We start from the raw sequence: 16,423 nt of genomic DNA, 5'->3' as shown, positions 1-16,423 counted from the left end.
GCTGTTTGGTGTTTGTTCCATAGCTCTGCTTAACTCTTCCATTTCTTCCCTTACATACTGCAGACAGCCTATTTTAAGGTGCACAGATGTTTCTACTACTCTAGTCCTTGGTAGTTGCTTAAGTGGCTTTTTAGAGCAGCTGTTCCCTTGTTTATGTCTCTGACTTTCATTTCATTGCAGTTTTTGGGTTTTTGGTGATGGGAAGAGGAAGAGAAATCGTGTCTCATGTTCTATTGCTTAGCCCTTATCAACTGTGTCCTCACTGGTAGCTTATCTTTCTGCAGGGGAGACATTTCCAGTGTAGCTCAAGCCCAGTGTGGTCCTTCGATGTCCTATCTGTCATCAGCCGGGTGATTTCAGCAAATGTGATGAGTGTGAGAAGATTTGCAGTAGGATTTGACTAAGAGTTTAATAAAATTTTCCTGTGGCCTCTCATCTTTCATCCTGGAAGTCAAGTGGTTCTGCCACATAGCTTGATGGTCATGTCCCTCATGGCCTATTCAGGCTTTCTGCTTTGCTCTTGGCCACTGAATTGATTTTCAGCCTTGCTTAATTGATAGTAGTGTGCCAGTTCTTTGATCTTTGCCATTGCTACTACCTTGCTTTTGTTTGTGGGGTACCTAAGCTGAGGTGCAAATTAACAAGCCAGTGGAGTGATAGAGGAGGGAGGTGGAGCAATGTATCGGTTCAATCCGGGAGAACAGAGAGCTTTGGGAAGAACAGGATCTAACAGTCACCAGAACAGCATGGGGGAAGAGCTCCTGTGGGAATTTACTTTCACTTCAAAAATGTCTTTTTCCCCAAGTTGTGAAAACCAGGAGTTGATGTACCCACTGAGAAGATAGTAGCAATTGTAATGTGCTTTATACCATGTGAAAATGTTACACAAATACATTGTGAAAATTCATAAAGTGAATAAAGTGAAAAAATATTAATTGAACTATTAGATTATGGCTAAGTTGTTTCTATTTATTATTTAATAGCTAAATGTATCTGTACACATTGTATGAATGAAAAATAAAAGTTAGATAAAAAATACAAATAGGAAACTTTATAATATACAAAGCTTCCTAAGAAGTAGCAAATTAAGCAGCTCAGCATCTGTCTTGATAGAAAATGGGGCAACCCATTTAAATTCTGTACTGTTCTAGAAGGTTTTATAAATGCTTGATAAGTAAATCTTACGTTAGATGCTTTGGTTTCAAGTCGCATGACTACAAATAACAATTCTATCAAAGCTAGTGCTGTAAACAATTCCTTGATAGATACCTGTTCAGTTTGGTATTTGCTTGCAGGCTGTAATTAACAGTTCAGCATTTTTCTTTTAACTGCATGCTCTCTACCCATAAGTAGGCATAATTACCACTAATCAAGACCCCTAATCTCAAGCAATTACAAGCTTTTACATTGTTCTAATTGCACATATAGAAATAATGTTTTTTTCTCATATAATTATGTTATAATCCATACAATTACTAATTTCTGCTTTTCTTTTTATCTGATCAATGTTAATTTTGTGTGACTTCACAATGTGTTATCTGAAAAATGCCTTTGAGGCATGCAGTTTTTGTGGTTAATTTAGAGTTATGTTTCATCTTCAGTGAGAAGCGATATAGTGCAACAGGTTTTCTAGGCTGTGCTTTCTCTCAGCCATCTACTAACTCAATAATTTGTTGTAAACTGGGAACTTGTTAGCAAAACAAAAATGCAATTATACATCTAAATCATGTGCTTGCTCTTTTCAATAGTATTTAGGTTAGCACAGGCTACTCCTTAAGTATGCAAAAGGGTTTGGTTTGGTTTTTTAATTGTTAAATGGAACTTATGTGCAGAGAGACAGACTTTCTAGATCAGCTTTCTAGAAAGTGAAAATGAAGGCAGTTCAGTTTAAGAAAGCACTGCAAGTCTTGGGGGCAAGATGTAAGAGGTTGTTCATTAGTTGAGGTTGGTCTTACTTGTTGCTGTATAGTTCTTATGCACACATTCCGTATGCAAGGACTTTGGCTGAGTGCATTTTGAACAAATCATCATCAATCTGATGATTCATCTCAGGAACTGCATGCAGCACTTACATCTGTAATTGGGGTAATTGCAAACCTCTCATTCTTACAGATAGAAATTCTTCCTCTTATAATTCTAAAATCAGATCCCAGAGCTTTTACTGTGGTAGCTGAGACCTACACTGACTTGTATTTATTTATCCATTCTTATTTGTGACATCATTAAAAGTAGCAGATGATTTGGTGACCTTTCCAACCTGTGTCTGACCTTCATGATTCACTTGTGTGGGTAATCTGCTATTGAAATTACTATTCTTCTATCTTTGACATTATTTAAACACTTGTTAAAATGGGGTGACACAGACTGCATTGTAAATGGGTAGCCACATTGTTGGGGACTATGTGTTTTTCTTTATCTTGTCAGAAAAGAGTATTCATGTTGGGAGGGAGCCTCTATCTTTTCTGAGGGATCTTGACCTTCATGGAGAGGAGGCGTTGGAGATTTTGCTCTGTCATAAATTGCCCAACTTTCTTCCTGTAGCAGAGTGTGTGTTTCTGAAATCTTTCTGGGGCTGCAGTGTACTGCAGCAGGTTCATTTCATTATTCCTTTGAAAGGAAGAGAGGCACACAGCTAGCTGTTTCTGTGCAGAAGAGGTCAATGTTTAATATGCTAATGTATCTACCCAATATTAGGCTGCAAAAATCCTTGGCTTTAATGTGTCTTTAATAGGAATAAAGTGGTTAGCTAATGATAAATTAAGGATTGTAAGTTTGGGGATTTTTTTTTTTTAATAAAAAATTAATGTAGGCAGGAATAATTTTTCTTACCAAGATAATTGTCATACTGGAGCATAGTAGCTAGAATTTGCAGTGGAAATTGCTCTAGGAATGCTTGCCTTACAATAATCAAAGAACCAAAATTCCAGTTTTTGCTTAGGCTTTTTGTAGCTGGACAGTAATGGGACAGTGGAGACTCCGTTTTACCTTTGTTGGCATAGAGCTATACGTCCCAAGGTACTGAACCCCTGGGTCTCACTGTTCACCAGAGAGCAAGAGATAGTTGTATGCACATAAGTCTGGTTGCCCAGAAATCTACAGATAAGAATTTGCTTGTGACCCTCTTCCTAATCTGTCACCTACTTTCAGCACTACTCTGGCTGGCAGAAGAATAGTGCTTGGGGATGCCTTGCACTGCTGCAGTGTCCTGCCAGTGGAACTTTGCAGATTTGGAGGTCCCAGGTTTGATTTCTATTAGAGTACCTGGTAAAAGTCTGTGTAAGTAGGGCCTAAGGTTAGCAATATTGTAGGGTTGTGTTGGCATCTGCATAACAGAGGGCAAAAGAGGACATAGTCAGGCTAAGGTAATACTCTTCAAATACAAAATACTTGTGGATTAAGGAGCCTTTATGGTAAATCTGTATTCTATAGCATTTCTTTATCTTCAGAACTCATTGCATCGGACTTTCTGGTATGGTTTAGCTCAGGCACAAGTTAAGGTTAAACAGAAAAATAATCTATAAATTTCTGGTCACTGTATCCCTATTCATACTTTCCAATATTTTTTTAATCTAAGTTTGCACATTTTTATATATGTTTTCATACCTGCCTGTACTGAGGGGTAGTTGGAAAAGGGGAGAGCGGGTCTCTACAGGAACTCATAAAAAGGGAAGTCATACAGCATCTGTAGAGAATCAGCAGTGTAAAGGCCTTGAGCAAGTCTAGATTTAAATTGCATCTCTCAATGATCAGGGAAAAGGCAGTACTGTAAGTTTCTTTTGCACATTATCAAAGGGTTTTTGTTGCTCATAAAACCTTAAAGCATCTTTGTTGGCTTTAGGATATCCGCCTGTAACATTGACCTGAATAAATAGCTGCATTCTCAAAGCAATGAATGGAGTGAGGAAAAATGAAGAAAAAAAAAAATTTTTTTTGTTTGTTTGTTTGTAAGAGGGGATAAGGAAGGAAATAAACAGCAAAAAGGGGTGTTTAGGTAAGGCAAAATATTCTCCTTTTTTAATATATTTGACTTCTCAATTATTTATTTTCATCTCAAGTGGAAGGTACATCATACTGACAGTTGGGGGCCTGTTTTGAGGGACAGGAGGTGATAAGGAGAAAGAACGTCCTCAGCAAGCCGCAGCACTTACTAATGGCTATTTTTGCATCTGCTACCTGACTGTTCACCTCCCTCTGCAGCCAGCCTCTCAGACATCGCTGCCCTGGTCACAGCAAGGGAAAGCTCCCCTCCAGGCTGCCTGTCCCTCCCTTCCATTTAGGGCTAGACTGGCTGGAAGAGCCCCAGCCTCTGCAGGCCATGTAAACACCACTGAGACTGCTACCAGCCTGGTGTCCTGTCCTGGGCTTCGGCAGGTGGATCTTCTCAAGTCCTGTGTGTTTTCATCTGCTTCTCTCCACACCTCAAAATACTGCCTTTTTTTCTTTCTCATGTTTATTCTTAAACCCATCTCGATGAACCAGCTGGCTTCATAACTGTGTTGAATGAAGTCAGAAGGGCTGTGCAGTGGTCTGCCTGCCTTTGAGGGCTCTAGCTCTTGCCTCAGGCCTTACTGTTCTTCTGCCTGAAGAATATAAAGCATAATGCAAGTTGTTATGTATTATTAAACTTACATCTATAAATCACTGACCCATGGTAGCTGTTTATTACATATTCCATCTTCTGCTTTGATGCATTGTTGTTGTCACACTGAGGTGGGTAATGATGACTTGGCTTACTACTGTGGTAATGCACTTAAAGCTTAGAAATCTGTCACTGATGGCATTTCAACACAGGTGCTATAAACCAGAGATGACATTTTAAAGTATTTGCTGTCAAGCTGTTTGCCGTAAAATTCTTGTGTCTTCTCTTGCGGTTTTGTAAGGTTTAGGATACTACTGAATTGTTTGATGGACAAAGACAAATGGTTGTGTTTCAGGAACTCTGTGTTGCAGGACTTGCCATCACAAAAGTAGGCGGTGGTCCTCAATTTGTAATGCTGAACGTGACCTATAAGACACTTGTGCTCATTCCTAGCAAAGCACTGATACTGCATGCATTTCCACAGACCTGGCATTTCCACTCTTAAAGCACAGTGGAACACAGACTAATCGTCACAACTTACTATGTATTATATCTGTTGGTTTTCTTCTTTTTTTACAGCCCTTCTGTATGCAACCATTTTTGGTAATGTGACAACCATATTTCAGCAAATGTATGCTAATACAAACAGATATCATGAAATGCTGAACAGTGTCCGGGACTTTCTAAAACTCTACCAGGTCCCTAAAGGACTGAGTGAACGTGTGATGGATTACATTGTTTCCACCTGGTCAATGTCCAGAGGAATAGACACTGAAAAGGTAAGTAAATCAAATCGCAAGGGAAGAAGTCACATCCTGAAAATATTTCATTAAAATAAACAGGAGATACTTTCTTAGTAAAGAAGACAAATATTCTTTAAATAGTTCCAAGTAGTAGCTTCCCTTAATTTTAAACTTTCAAATACAGTATTCCAGTTATTCTGTCATACTGACATATGTTAGTGGTAAAAGTATGTATGTTTTGCTGGTGATACGTCATGAAGTAGTGTAAAAATGATGAGGGAAAGAGCTTGGTTTTCAGTAAATGAAGACGATAACTAAATAAAAAGTTGCAAGTTCTAGCAGAATCTCAGAATTTCTTCATATAAGATTTTTTTGGAAATATTTCTGTTGTGTGAGGTTGTTTGCAGCTCTGTGGGCTTGAATACAAAGTAAAATTCGTTTTGTCTTTGTGGAATTTGAATGTAGTATTCCATGTGTAGGTTGAAGGTATTAATGAAAACTGGAAGTCATTGGTGTAATAATAATGTATTGTTCGACATCTGCCATATGTGAGGCAAATGTTATCATCCTAATTCATTGCATTTACAAGTGAATTCCCACTGTGTCTTTTAAAATAACAAATGGTCAAAACAAATGTACAAAAGCAACTGCATGCCACTTTTATATTAGTTGCCAGTTTTTATGGAGGTAGATACTGGTTTTCTTCTGCTTGTAAATACATGTGATTTGTGGGGTGTTTCATTCAGGAGACCATACCAATGCTCTGGTGGCCAGCCTGCTGGTTGGTGGCTTAATTTAGTATTCTAAGCTGTAGATGCTGCAGTTAAAAAGCAAACAATTTCATTTCTGTCTAGCTGTTAAAGCATCGTTACGAAAGAGTTGAACAGATGTGGCCTTGCACTGGGCTGTCTGGAGACCAGTGGGTACACAGGGTACTCTTTGCTTTACTAAATTGTCTTCAGCATATCTACTGTTTAGATCCCAGACCATGATTCTGGGTAGCACTGTCTGTCGTAGTAGCTTTCAGAAAGAAATGGTATTTTAGTGCTGGATAGTGCTGATTAGAAGCTGCTCGGCCTGTTTTCTCACAAAGTACCTTTGTGCAGGGTTAAGGGTTTGAGGTAGGTACATTTGGGGAAGGTGGAGAGACAATATCCGAGGATACATAGTATAATGAATGCCCGTGCTTTTATTCACCTCCTAGTACAAGCTCCTCTCATCATTTTAACAAAGCGACAAGAAAAAACTGCTATGTAATACATGTTTGTTTTAGCTTATCTTCAAAGTTCATTCTTGGCTTCCTCTGATAAGGAGAGAAATGCTTTAAGAATGCCTTTAGAGACAGCAGGATAACCAAACCAAGCACAACTCACTGTAGCCTTTGAGAATTATCTTAATAAACAAGGAAAAAAGTCTCCAATTATCAGGACATCAAAGAGCTTAATTTGGTGCTGTTTTCAATAACTGGTGTGTTCATAGCTGAACTGCCAGTAGGGATGACTGTAAAACCAAGAAATCAACTTTCATCTGCGTAGCAAAAGCTAGCAGATAGGAGACCGACTAATGGCTGTGCCAGCCCACAAACGCAGGTCTGAGCTGGTTTGATGCCTGTGTATATCTTCTGGGATGTCATGCAATGAATAAACATGTATTGCTCCTGTGACAGAACAGTGGTAGTTGTGCTGCTGTGTAATGCAGTGCAGCTTTCTACAGATGAGGCAGATATTTAAAGATGAACTTAGCACAGAATCAATCTTCTCACTATTTTGTAGGCCACAATTTTGTCAGTTCAGTGTTAACTTCAGGCATGCCAAAGAGTGAATAATCAGCTAAAAACAAAGTCTGTAAGTCTAGAAAATGCCAGTGTAACAAAATTTAACCAAGAGCTGCTGAAAGATTCTAAAATTAATCCATGAAGATATGTTTCTTACCTCCCATATAAATGAAAGTCTTCTGCCATTTTTCTGTTAACTCTCAAATGTCTTTAATCCCTTTAATTTTTGTGAAGTTTGGAGACAACTTCTTTAAATGGGGAATGGAAAATAAGTTAATTTCCTCTTAGACTGGGAAGCCAAGGGACTTTTGTATAAGAGCCTCATTTTAAATATTCCCTTGTCTATTTAGGTTTTCTTACTACTGCTTCTATTACAACAACTGTTTTTGTGCGTGATAGTCAAGTAACTGTGTCCTGATTTTGGCTGGGATAGAGTTAATTTTCTTCTTAGTAGCTGACATAGTGCTGTGGAGAGTGTGTGTGTGTGTGCAATTCCAGTAGCAAAGTTTGGCAAGCCATCTGCAAATACAGAACAGTTTGTTGCCAGAGTAAATGAGATAATTGCAAAGACAGCTATGGTCACTGCCTGTGTTCCATGCTGGTCTTGCTGGCCCAACCCATTTCTGTGAGCCTGGAAAACAGAACTGGCAGTTTTGGCTGCTGCTCCGTGTGGGGCAGCCAAGAGAGATCATCCATGAGTGCCCTACACTTCAGCACTATAGAAATATATCTCTTTCAGAAGTAATATCTGTAATAGCAGGTCTGCTTGGAGGTGGGCCAAAGATGATGATATTGGTGGTAGAATCCTTTGCCTTTGAAGTAGCAAGCATAATATCTGGAACCAGTGCCATGCACAGAGCTATGAGCTTGGTTCTCTGCTCAGATCTTGCACAGAGCCCCATTGTAAGGTATAGGCATACCCGCAGTGCTCCCTGTGTTACCTTTATGTTTTCCAGGAGTGTGTTCGTCAAAGCAGCCATCTCTTTCCATCCAGGAAAATGTGTGGGAGTAACTCTGAAGCTCACTCAGAGTGCACCTTAATTGGGTGGAATAGTTATTACTGAGAAAAAAAAATATAATGAGGCAGACTTATACTATTCAGTGTTTTTCTCAAACAATATGTACTGAGATGTACTTCATCCCAGACTATCCTCCAAGGATTTTGTCATCCCAAAACTCTGTTCATGTTAGGTATTTCCAGTGGTTTTGCCAGGAACTTTTAATCTGTACATGCAGTAGTAATTCTGTATTCTTTCCACTTGGTCTGTATTATATCAAAAACCTTCAGAAATGGCCCTGACCAGTACCTGCTGTGCTAAGCATCGGTTTGTGTACCCTTAGGAGCACATATCATGAATTGCCATGAGGGCATTTGGAAGATCAAAAGTTGCCCAACACAGTATCATACCTTAAAGTCCCTTTCTTGTGTGAACAAAAAACTCTACTGTCAGTAACAGCCAAGAAAAGGGGTGAATTTGAATACCTGCAAATCTCAGTATTATGAGTTAATGAAACTTGCAATAACTGGGTGTTTTTTTGCTAAAGGGGTATGAGATTATACTTCTTTATACAAAATTATCCCACTTGGAGCATATAATTTGTGCAGGCTTTTCATGGAATATGCCTATCAAGAGTGATCCACCCTCCAGAAACAATCCTTCAGGAAGCTTTTCTACACCACATTCTGTACTGCTGTGTCCTCAGTTTTATTGTCTTAAAACCCTGAAGCTTTATCCTGATAATTCAATATCCAGCAGAGCCTGTTGCCGAGATGCAAGCATTATTTTCCTTTGGGTATTGTAAAGTAGCTTAAGTTAGTGTTGTGGCTTATGTGTATAGATCATATAAAAACAAAGTATGGACTGAAACTGGAAATTTTGTAATGAGGAAAGTAGTTCATAAACCCTGTGTAGTAGACTAGCAACAATAGGCATATATAAGCCGTGCATAGGAATTGATTGCCTAATTTCCTTCTCAGGTGTTACAGATATGCCCTAAGGACATGAGAGCAGATATCTGCGTGCATCTGAACCGCAAAGTTTTCAAGGAGCACCCAGCCTTCAGGCTGGCAAGTGATGGGTGTCTTCGAGCACTTGCCATGGAATTTCAGACAGTGCACTGTGCCCCGGGAGACCTGATCTACCACGCTGGCGAGAGCGTCGACAGCCTTTGCTTTGTGGTTTCAGGGTCTTTGGAAGTAATCCAGGATGATGAAGTTGTTGCTATATTAGGTGAGTTTCACAGCTGATAATATGCATTGTGCACAAATATAGATGTGTTGAGCATTTTTATAGCCTTTTCTACTCAAGCACTTATTCTTTTAAAAGCTTCAGTCAAATTAGCTTTACCGCAGCCTGGTGAGCTGTTTTATTGTCCTTCCTGTTCCACATAGGTAAATAGGAAGGGCAATCATCTCCTCTCCAGATTGCTTCAACCCTATTCCTTCTGGCCAATGGAAACTCTACTTGGGCATCGGGATCCTGGTCATTCCTGGGGTTGTCCCTGTCTTACCACATCTCTTTTCATCAGAAATTCCATTGAGGACTTCAAGAAAACTTTTTTTTAAAGTGCCTGGCTTCCCTGCCTCCCTCCCACCCCTAGTAATCCACTTTTGCTGAAAACTTTCCAATTAGATTTATTTAAGATCTCATGCTGAAATAATATTTATCTCTTTTAAAGTCAAAGTAATATAAAAATGTAGAGCTGATCTGTGTTAACTTGGAATGACAGCTTTAGGTTGGAGGCATTAAAAAAGAGCTGATTGTGGTGTGAACATTTTGAGGCAAAGCTAGGAGAAGAGAGTGTAACAATATCCAGTAGATGTACATGAATCATGGGGTGGATGGAGCATTGGGGAGGTGATACTTATCATTTGATACTGTCGGACCCTTTTGTGATAAGGTAAATTCTCATGGTGGCTTAATCCAGTACCTGCCACTCATAGCAGCCTGGAAAAAGAGAAGAAAACAGCTTGGTAATCTTACGCTTTCTGAACATGTACACCCTCTTCAAAGAGGAATGTCTACTGAAAATGAGGGGGCTAATAAATATGCCAGCTTCAGTTTTTCTCTACTTCTAAACAGGATTTCATATATAGCATAAGGTGAGTGTAGTGTCCTGGGGAATCAAGTTCATAATATTTTCTGCCACAAAAGAAACTAAAAAGATGAAGAGTAAGGGGATAACTGATTCTCTTTTGTTCTGGAATCATCATATAGCTGTTCAGTGCAATATGATACTAGCAACTTCTGCTTTTCTAAGTTGTACATCAAGAATTTACTACCTTTTGCTGTGTTGAACTCTTGTGAATTAACATGGTTAATTCACAAATGTAGAACAAACTAAAGCCTCTCAGTTTGTGTCACCTCCTCCTGTGTCCATCACAAGAAGAAAACCTTGAAACATCTTGCTGCTTTATGTAATCAGTATAGGAAACGAGCACTGAAATAGAATTGTTAAAAACTTCCTTTAAAGATACCAATTTTCTCCTCATCTTTACCAATGACTTCCATGTTTTATCATAATACTTACTTTAGAAAACACACTGCCTAGATTCCTTGAGAAATCAGTGTTAAGGAAACCCAAACCCCTCATCTCTGCTGCTGCAGAGTGAAAGCTACACATAAATGAGCTGATCCTTTGGTATCTGAATGAATAGAAATAATTTGTTGTTGCTGTGCTCCTGGGAAAGTAACTGTTGACCCCCTTCCCTCTACACCTTTATTTTTTTGGAATATGCAGTCAATTCTCTGGCTTGCACTAAAGTTGTTGAGCTCTGTGGTTGTCTTTGTGAATATTGTAATCTGAGAGGAAAGTAAAATGAAGTGGAGTCTGTGATTCTGTGAGATTTCATTTTGGATGTGTATCAAATGAATACACATTTTTGTGTATTCATTTTCTGGACTAAGGAATCCCTTTCCTTCCACACACTGTATCTTCTTCCCCCAGGCTGTGAAGCCTTCTGCTGAAGATTTCTGTATCCTGATAAGAAATGATGTGGTTTATTAACTTTTTCACTCTTCTAAATCAGTTGGACTTCTCCCTCAGCATTGCATAACGTAACCACCATGTTACTGAAGGGTGCTGTGGGAGATTTCCTCCCTAAGTTCTTTGTACTGTCAGTTTTCTTATCTGTAGAAGAGCAATGATTTTTTTTTTTTTTAATTTGATGTTCACCTAAACTTGTAAAGTTCTTGATAAAAATACACAGATAAAACATAGCACTTCAAGAACAAAAATAACATCTGCGTTGTACAAGGAACATGATTGTTGCTGATCGCTCAGCCAGAACAGCCTATGCTTTAAGTTTTGTTTACTAATCACAACTAAACATAGCTATGAACATCAGGCATGTAACAGCAAACCATGTGAGGAATTCTGTAGGGTAATTTTTGTTAACAGGTGTGTCGAAGAGATTGTAATTTTCTCTCAGACGTTCTTGAAATAAAAATAAAGAATAAGTGCATAAATTATTCAAGGTGAATTATTTGCTCACCTTTAGCTGTCACTTAATAAAGCAGCCTTCGCGATTTGCAGTGTAGCCTGTATCTTCCTTACGACAGAGAAATAAAAAGCATGTCTAAATTAGTCTGACTGCTGTACAGCATTACATAAACCAAAGGCAAACGGCACTTAATCCTTCAAGAATCCAATTCATATGAAACATTTTCAAGTTCTGAAATCATTCAGCCTTGCAGATTGGTATATAAAAATGCATTGTGCAGCCCTGGAATTTGGAGTGTATTGTGTGCAGTTGCATAATACCAGTCCAGATCAGTTTCATGTAATACCCAAGAGACAGGTACATTCTCAGTTCAGGCTTACGTTCTTTTAACAAAGCACTGACTTTGATTGACTTGGATTAATACAAGTACTGAGTTGAAAGAAATTGCACACAGGCCAGCAGTGAAAAACTACATTTTTTTGTGTCCCCTAAGATTGCCTTCCCTATTACTTTGACTTGGAGACAAACACAAAAATGAGTGAATTTAAGAAAAAAGTTCTTTGCAGTGTTTACAGTAAAAATTTAAAGAAAACGGATACATTTTGTATGAAGTTTGATCTGTTGGGATGAAAGAAGTGGTTTTGAATTCTATCCAAAATTTCTGCTGAAATAAGGAAATTACTGATGTGCATGCAACACAATCTTTGGATTTGATATGTCAAAGAAACAAAACCAAAAAGTAGAAAATTATTTTTAAGCCAGGTATTTTATTTACTTGTGATTCATTCTAATACAAATGTGTGAGAAAAGTAAGACATAGCAAGAAAAGCCACTATACTGCTATGGTTTTCTATGTTCATGTGTAAGTATGAGAGTAGGATTATACAGAAGGGAAGATTAGCTAGTGGGAAGCTGCTTGGATGAAATACAATTCTGTTTTCTGTAGTTCACTGTTCTTCCCTTTACACCACTCTTACTGCGTAGGGTGAAGCGCTGATGTACACTTGGCACTTTGTGGAAGATAGAGACAAATCACATAGTCCCTGCCCTGAAGAGAACTGAGCAAAGCACAGGTCATGCAGGACTTCCATTAAGAGACTGTTTTCAACTTGTCTTTGCTTTTAACTTTTCTAAGCTTTCTAAGCTTAACTTTCCATTTGGGCTGATGCTGCTTTATCCATCTGAGACTCATATATCTCTTTGAACTACTCTTGCTTAAAAACTTACCCATTTATCCAAATGTGGTTAGAGAAAATGGGTTTTGTCACTGGTTGTCATCAGAACAATCAACCATTTATGTGCACTTCATTTAGCAGCTCTAGTTTCTCTGCTTCGGAGCAGACCTTTCAGGCTGAGCCACTTGCCATCTGAAAACCTGCCCTTATTGCAGGTCTTTGGAAAGTTAAAATTTACATACACTCAGGAGAGATATGCTACATTTTAATTTAACAAATATCTTCTTAAAAGATTCCTCCTGAATTAAATTGTTCCAGGTAGGGCCCATAAGGTCTGGCTGCAGCTTGCTTTGAAATATGCAGGGCAAAAAGGATTATAGTAGAAGCATGAAATAAGCCTGAACAGCTAGTGGTTTCTTATTTTAGGGAAGCTTGAAGACCTAAACTGCCTTAAACTGCACTTTTTATATTTTTTTTTCATACTATGAAGGTATTAATTTCTTTATTGCAGTGTGAGAATGTGATTATTTGGAACTGTGGTAATCAAGAAGCTAATGTTAGAAGTCCAGCTGAGCAGATGATATGCCGCTGCTGGGGCTAACAGGGTACTTGGTCCTCCAGCCTTTTAGTCTGGACCTTTCTAATCTCTCCTCACTATTGCTAGAGGAAGGGCTAGAGTTCTTGCATTATGTCTCCAATTGTGTGTGCATGGATAATTTAATTAAAATTATAGAAAATAATGGCATAGTAGCAAAATTAACTTTTCATTGATATTTTCTAGAAATACACAGAAGGACTGGATAGGAGACCTTCTTGGAAAAGGATTTATAGTGTGTTAAAGTGTATGTATAAATATCTAAATGGCTGAGAACGATTTTTGATCTTAAATGAATTCTAAGTTAGATATGACTGATATAATTGTACTCCAAGACTGAACAGAAAATCCCGCTTCTCTAGGACATCTGAAGGAAGCAAGTGATTCTTGGACACTGGTTGATTCCAAGTCTTTCTGATTGAAATCAGGGTAATCTTTGAAATTTAGGAAAACATTCCAGTAAAAAGCTAGAGAGAAGAAGATGACCCTTGAAATTAGGGTGAAAGGCTTTTTTTTTTCTAGATAGCAGTGGGGAAAGATGCGTCTCATCTTACATTTTCAGACTTCTGCAAAATTTGTCAACTAATGGCTTCCAGAAGGCCGGATTGAGCAGCAGATCTTCACTTACGTGAATTGTTCAGCGTTGCTGAACTGATCTTGATGATCCCTGCAAGGGGGCCCTGTGTGTATGGATGGTAAGACTGAAGGTTATTCTTGCAGATTTCATTAGAGACTGGGAGCCTTTAAGCCTTTATTTAGCAATTAAAAACCAAAGCCTTAAAAACCACTGCAATCTTCAGAGCTGAGCAATGGATGAGAAAAATAACGTTTGCTAGAAGGTTTACTTAAAAAGAAAAATCAACACCCCTCTATCCCCCAGAACAGTTTATCTCAAAAGGAAAGAAGTTTTCCCAAGTGTTGTATCCCAGCTGTTCTGCGTTTATTATGTTCCTGCTATTCTTTTTTGAGCTAAAAACTTTCAAAAGAGTAAACTTTTTTATTTACTGTTGGTTTAGCAAAGAGTGTTAATCACAGAATCATAGAATATCCTGAGTTGGAAGCAACCCATGAGAATCCTTGAGTCCGGCTCCTGACTCCACAAAGGGGGCAGGTAAAATGAATGAGATAGGAAGGGAAATCAAGGGCGTAATTTATTGTGAGCAAGGAAGAGCATTTCCCTTCACAAGGACAGTCTGCTGTTGCTATACCTTTGCTGCTATCAATGCTGAAGAGAAATAACAGAATATAGATATGATAGAAGTATGAAAGCATGCAGTAACGAATGTCAAGAAGGGGAATTTATAGTCTAGATCTGGTTGCCGCCTTCACCATCAGGGGAAAGTGGAATATAACAGTTTTTTTTTTCCTTTTTTCTTTTTTTTTTTTTTTTTCCTCAGTGGTGTGTGTGTGCAAAGGATGCACATATATTTACTTTTAAGATCACATGTGAGTTGAAGAAGCGAGAACTGGATGTCCCTGAAATACAGATCTTTTATCGTTATTTACAAAGCTATAACATTGACAAGATTAGAGACTGTGGTTTTAACATGATATTGTAGGAGGAGGGTTTGGTGTGCCATGTTTTGTTTCAGCAGGATATTAAATGCTCCATTTGCTTTGTGTGGAGAAATTCCTGCTGATTTAATTTGATCTAATTGCAGTCTTAAAGGAACGTTATAAGAATAATGGCTTGTTTTCTTTACAATTGCTTTAGCTTACTTGTTTAGCCATAAGCATTTCATTCAGATACAGACACAAGAGGTTTGATTCAGATTTTGGTGAGACAGATTTGCATCCAGATAGGACAGTGCAGACTGCAAGGGCAACTGCACCACAGAGATGGTTTATTTTAGAGGAGGGAAGACAGCAGTGGAGAAGTATCATCTGTCTTAGACCTTCTCAGTGGAAAAGCATTGCATCTTCCACGCAATGGTGTGAAGATTGCTTCTCAGCATACTTGAAAGTGTCGGATAAGTTAACTGTGCTGAGCCCTGGTTGCTATCTTTAGATTGGCCCCAGTACCTGAGCTAACTCAGGTTTCCCTGAAGTAAACTGCTTTGTGTGCAATCCCATTTTCAGAATTTAATTGTGTGTTTTGGGACCTGTTGTTTATTTAATGCAGAGTCTGAAAAAGTCCATTACTTCTCTACTTTGTTTTACACCAGAGTGTTACATTTAGGTACACCTCCCTGTGTTAAAAATGCCAAGCTGCTGTGTTCTTAGGCTTAAGAAGTGATTGCAGGATTATGGATGGTGTTAGAGTTTTCTTACTATTTTCAAAGATGGTATCTAACATCACAGCATAGTTTGTGCTATTGAATAAGATGGTAACGTAACCAGCAGTGCTTTGAAAAAGGAATGATTGAAATCAAAATCCAGCTGTATCAGTACCTCTGTTGTACTTTTCCTCTTTATAGTTCAAAGCTCTTTTTTTTTTCAGGTTGACATATATAGGCAAGTCGGACAAGTTGCATGTTTCTATGAAGTGATTCAGTGAACATCAGAACATCAACTGAAGGAACAATTTAAAAAGTTTGATTTCATCAATACGTGTCCAAGCACGCTATTAGCTAAAGTATTAGAAATGGAGATCCAGCTACACTTTTTAAAAAACAATGGCACAAAAATGTCTACATTAATACAAAATTTTAATTTCACAGTGGATGTAGGAGCAGCACTAAAATTTTATTGAGAAATATAGGTTTATTCCAAATAGCGTTTTTGGACAGAGAGTATTCCTTCTTTCTGTGCTCCAGACATCTAGAAAATGTAGTGTGGGTTGACATGAGACATTGCCTATTTTGAGCCAGACATCACTTGTTCTGTGTCTAACTTCTGGTAGAGCATTAAAAGTAGGAATCACCAAAGCCCCTGTCCATTGCTATCTTTAGATGGTCTAAGACTGTAAAGGGTATTGAAGAAACAGATTTATAAAAAACTTGATTAATGACTTGCTGAAATAACTGGGGAAGAGGGTGATTCCCTGCAAATAGAGGCCTCAGTAGTGAACTTCTTGGCACTTCAAATTAGTTGATGTTTTTTCCTATGGTTTCATGTTTTATCATTGTGAATTTATGCAGCTTTGCATAATGTGCTTTGAAGTAGTCTGACAC

General features: G+C 38.3%; 1 protein-coding gene across 1 annotated transcript in view; it reads left to right on the top strand.

Annotated features, from left to right (window-relative positions):
- The window catches only part of KCNH1 (potassium voltage-gated channel subfamily H member 1), a 187,427-nt gene that overhangs the window by 84,479 nt on the left and 86,525 nt on the right, over positions 1–16,423 (top strand). The window contains exons 8-9 of the mRNA XM_055816592.1: positions 5,159–5,358; positions 9,075–9,327. Coding sequence (XP_055672567.1) covers positions 5,159–5,358; positions 9,075–9,327 — 453 coding nt within the window. The remainder of the gene's footprint in view (positions 1–5,158; positions 5,359–9,074; positions 9,328–16,423) is intronic.

This window comes from Falco peregrinus, chromosome 11, assembly GCF_023634155.1.
Source record: "Falco peregrinus isolate bFalPer1 chromosome 11, bFalPer1.pri, whole genome shotgun sequence".
Classification (NCBI taxonomy): Eukaryota; Metazoa; Chordata; class Aves; order Falconiformes; family Falconidae; genus Falco; species Falco peregrinus.
This window is presented reverse-complemented; position numbering and strand designations above follow the sequence as displayed.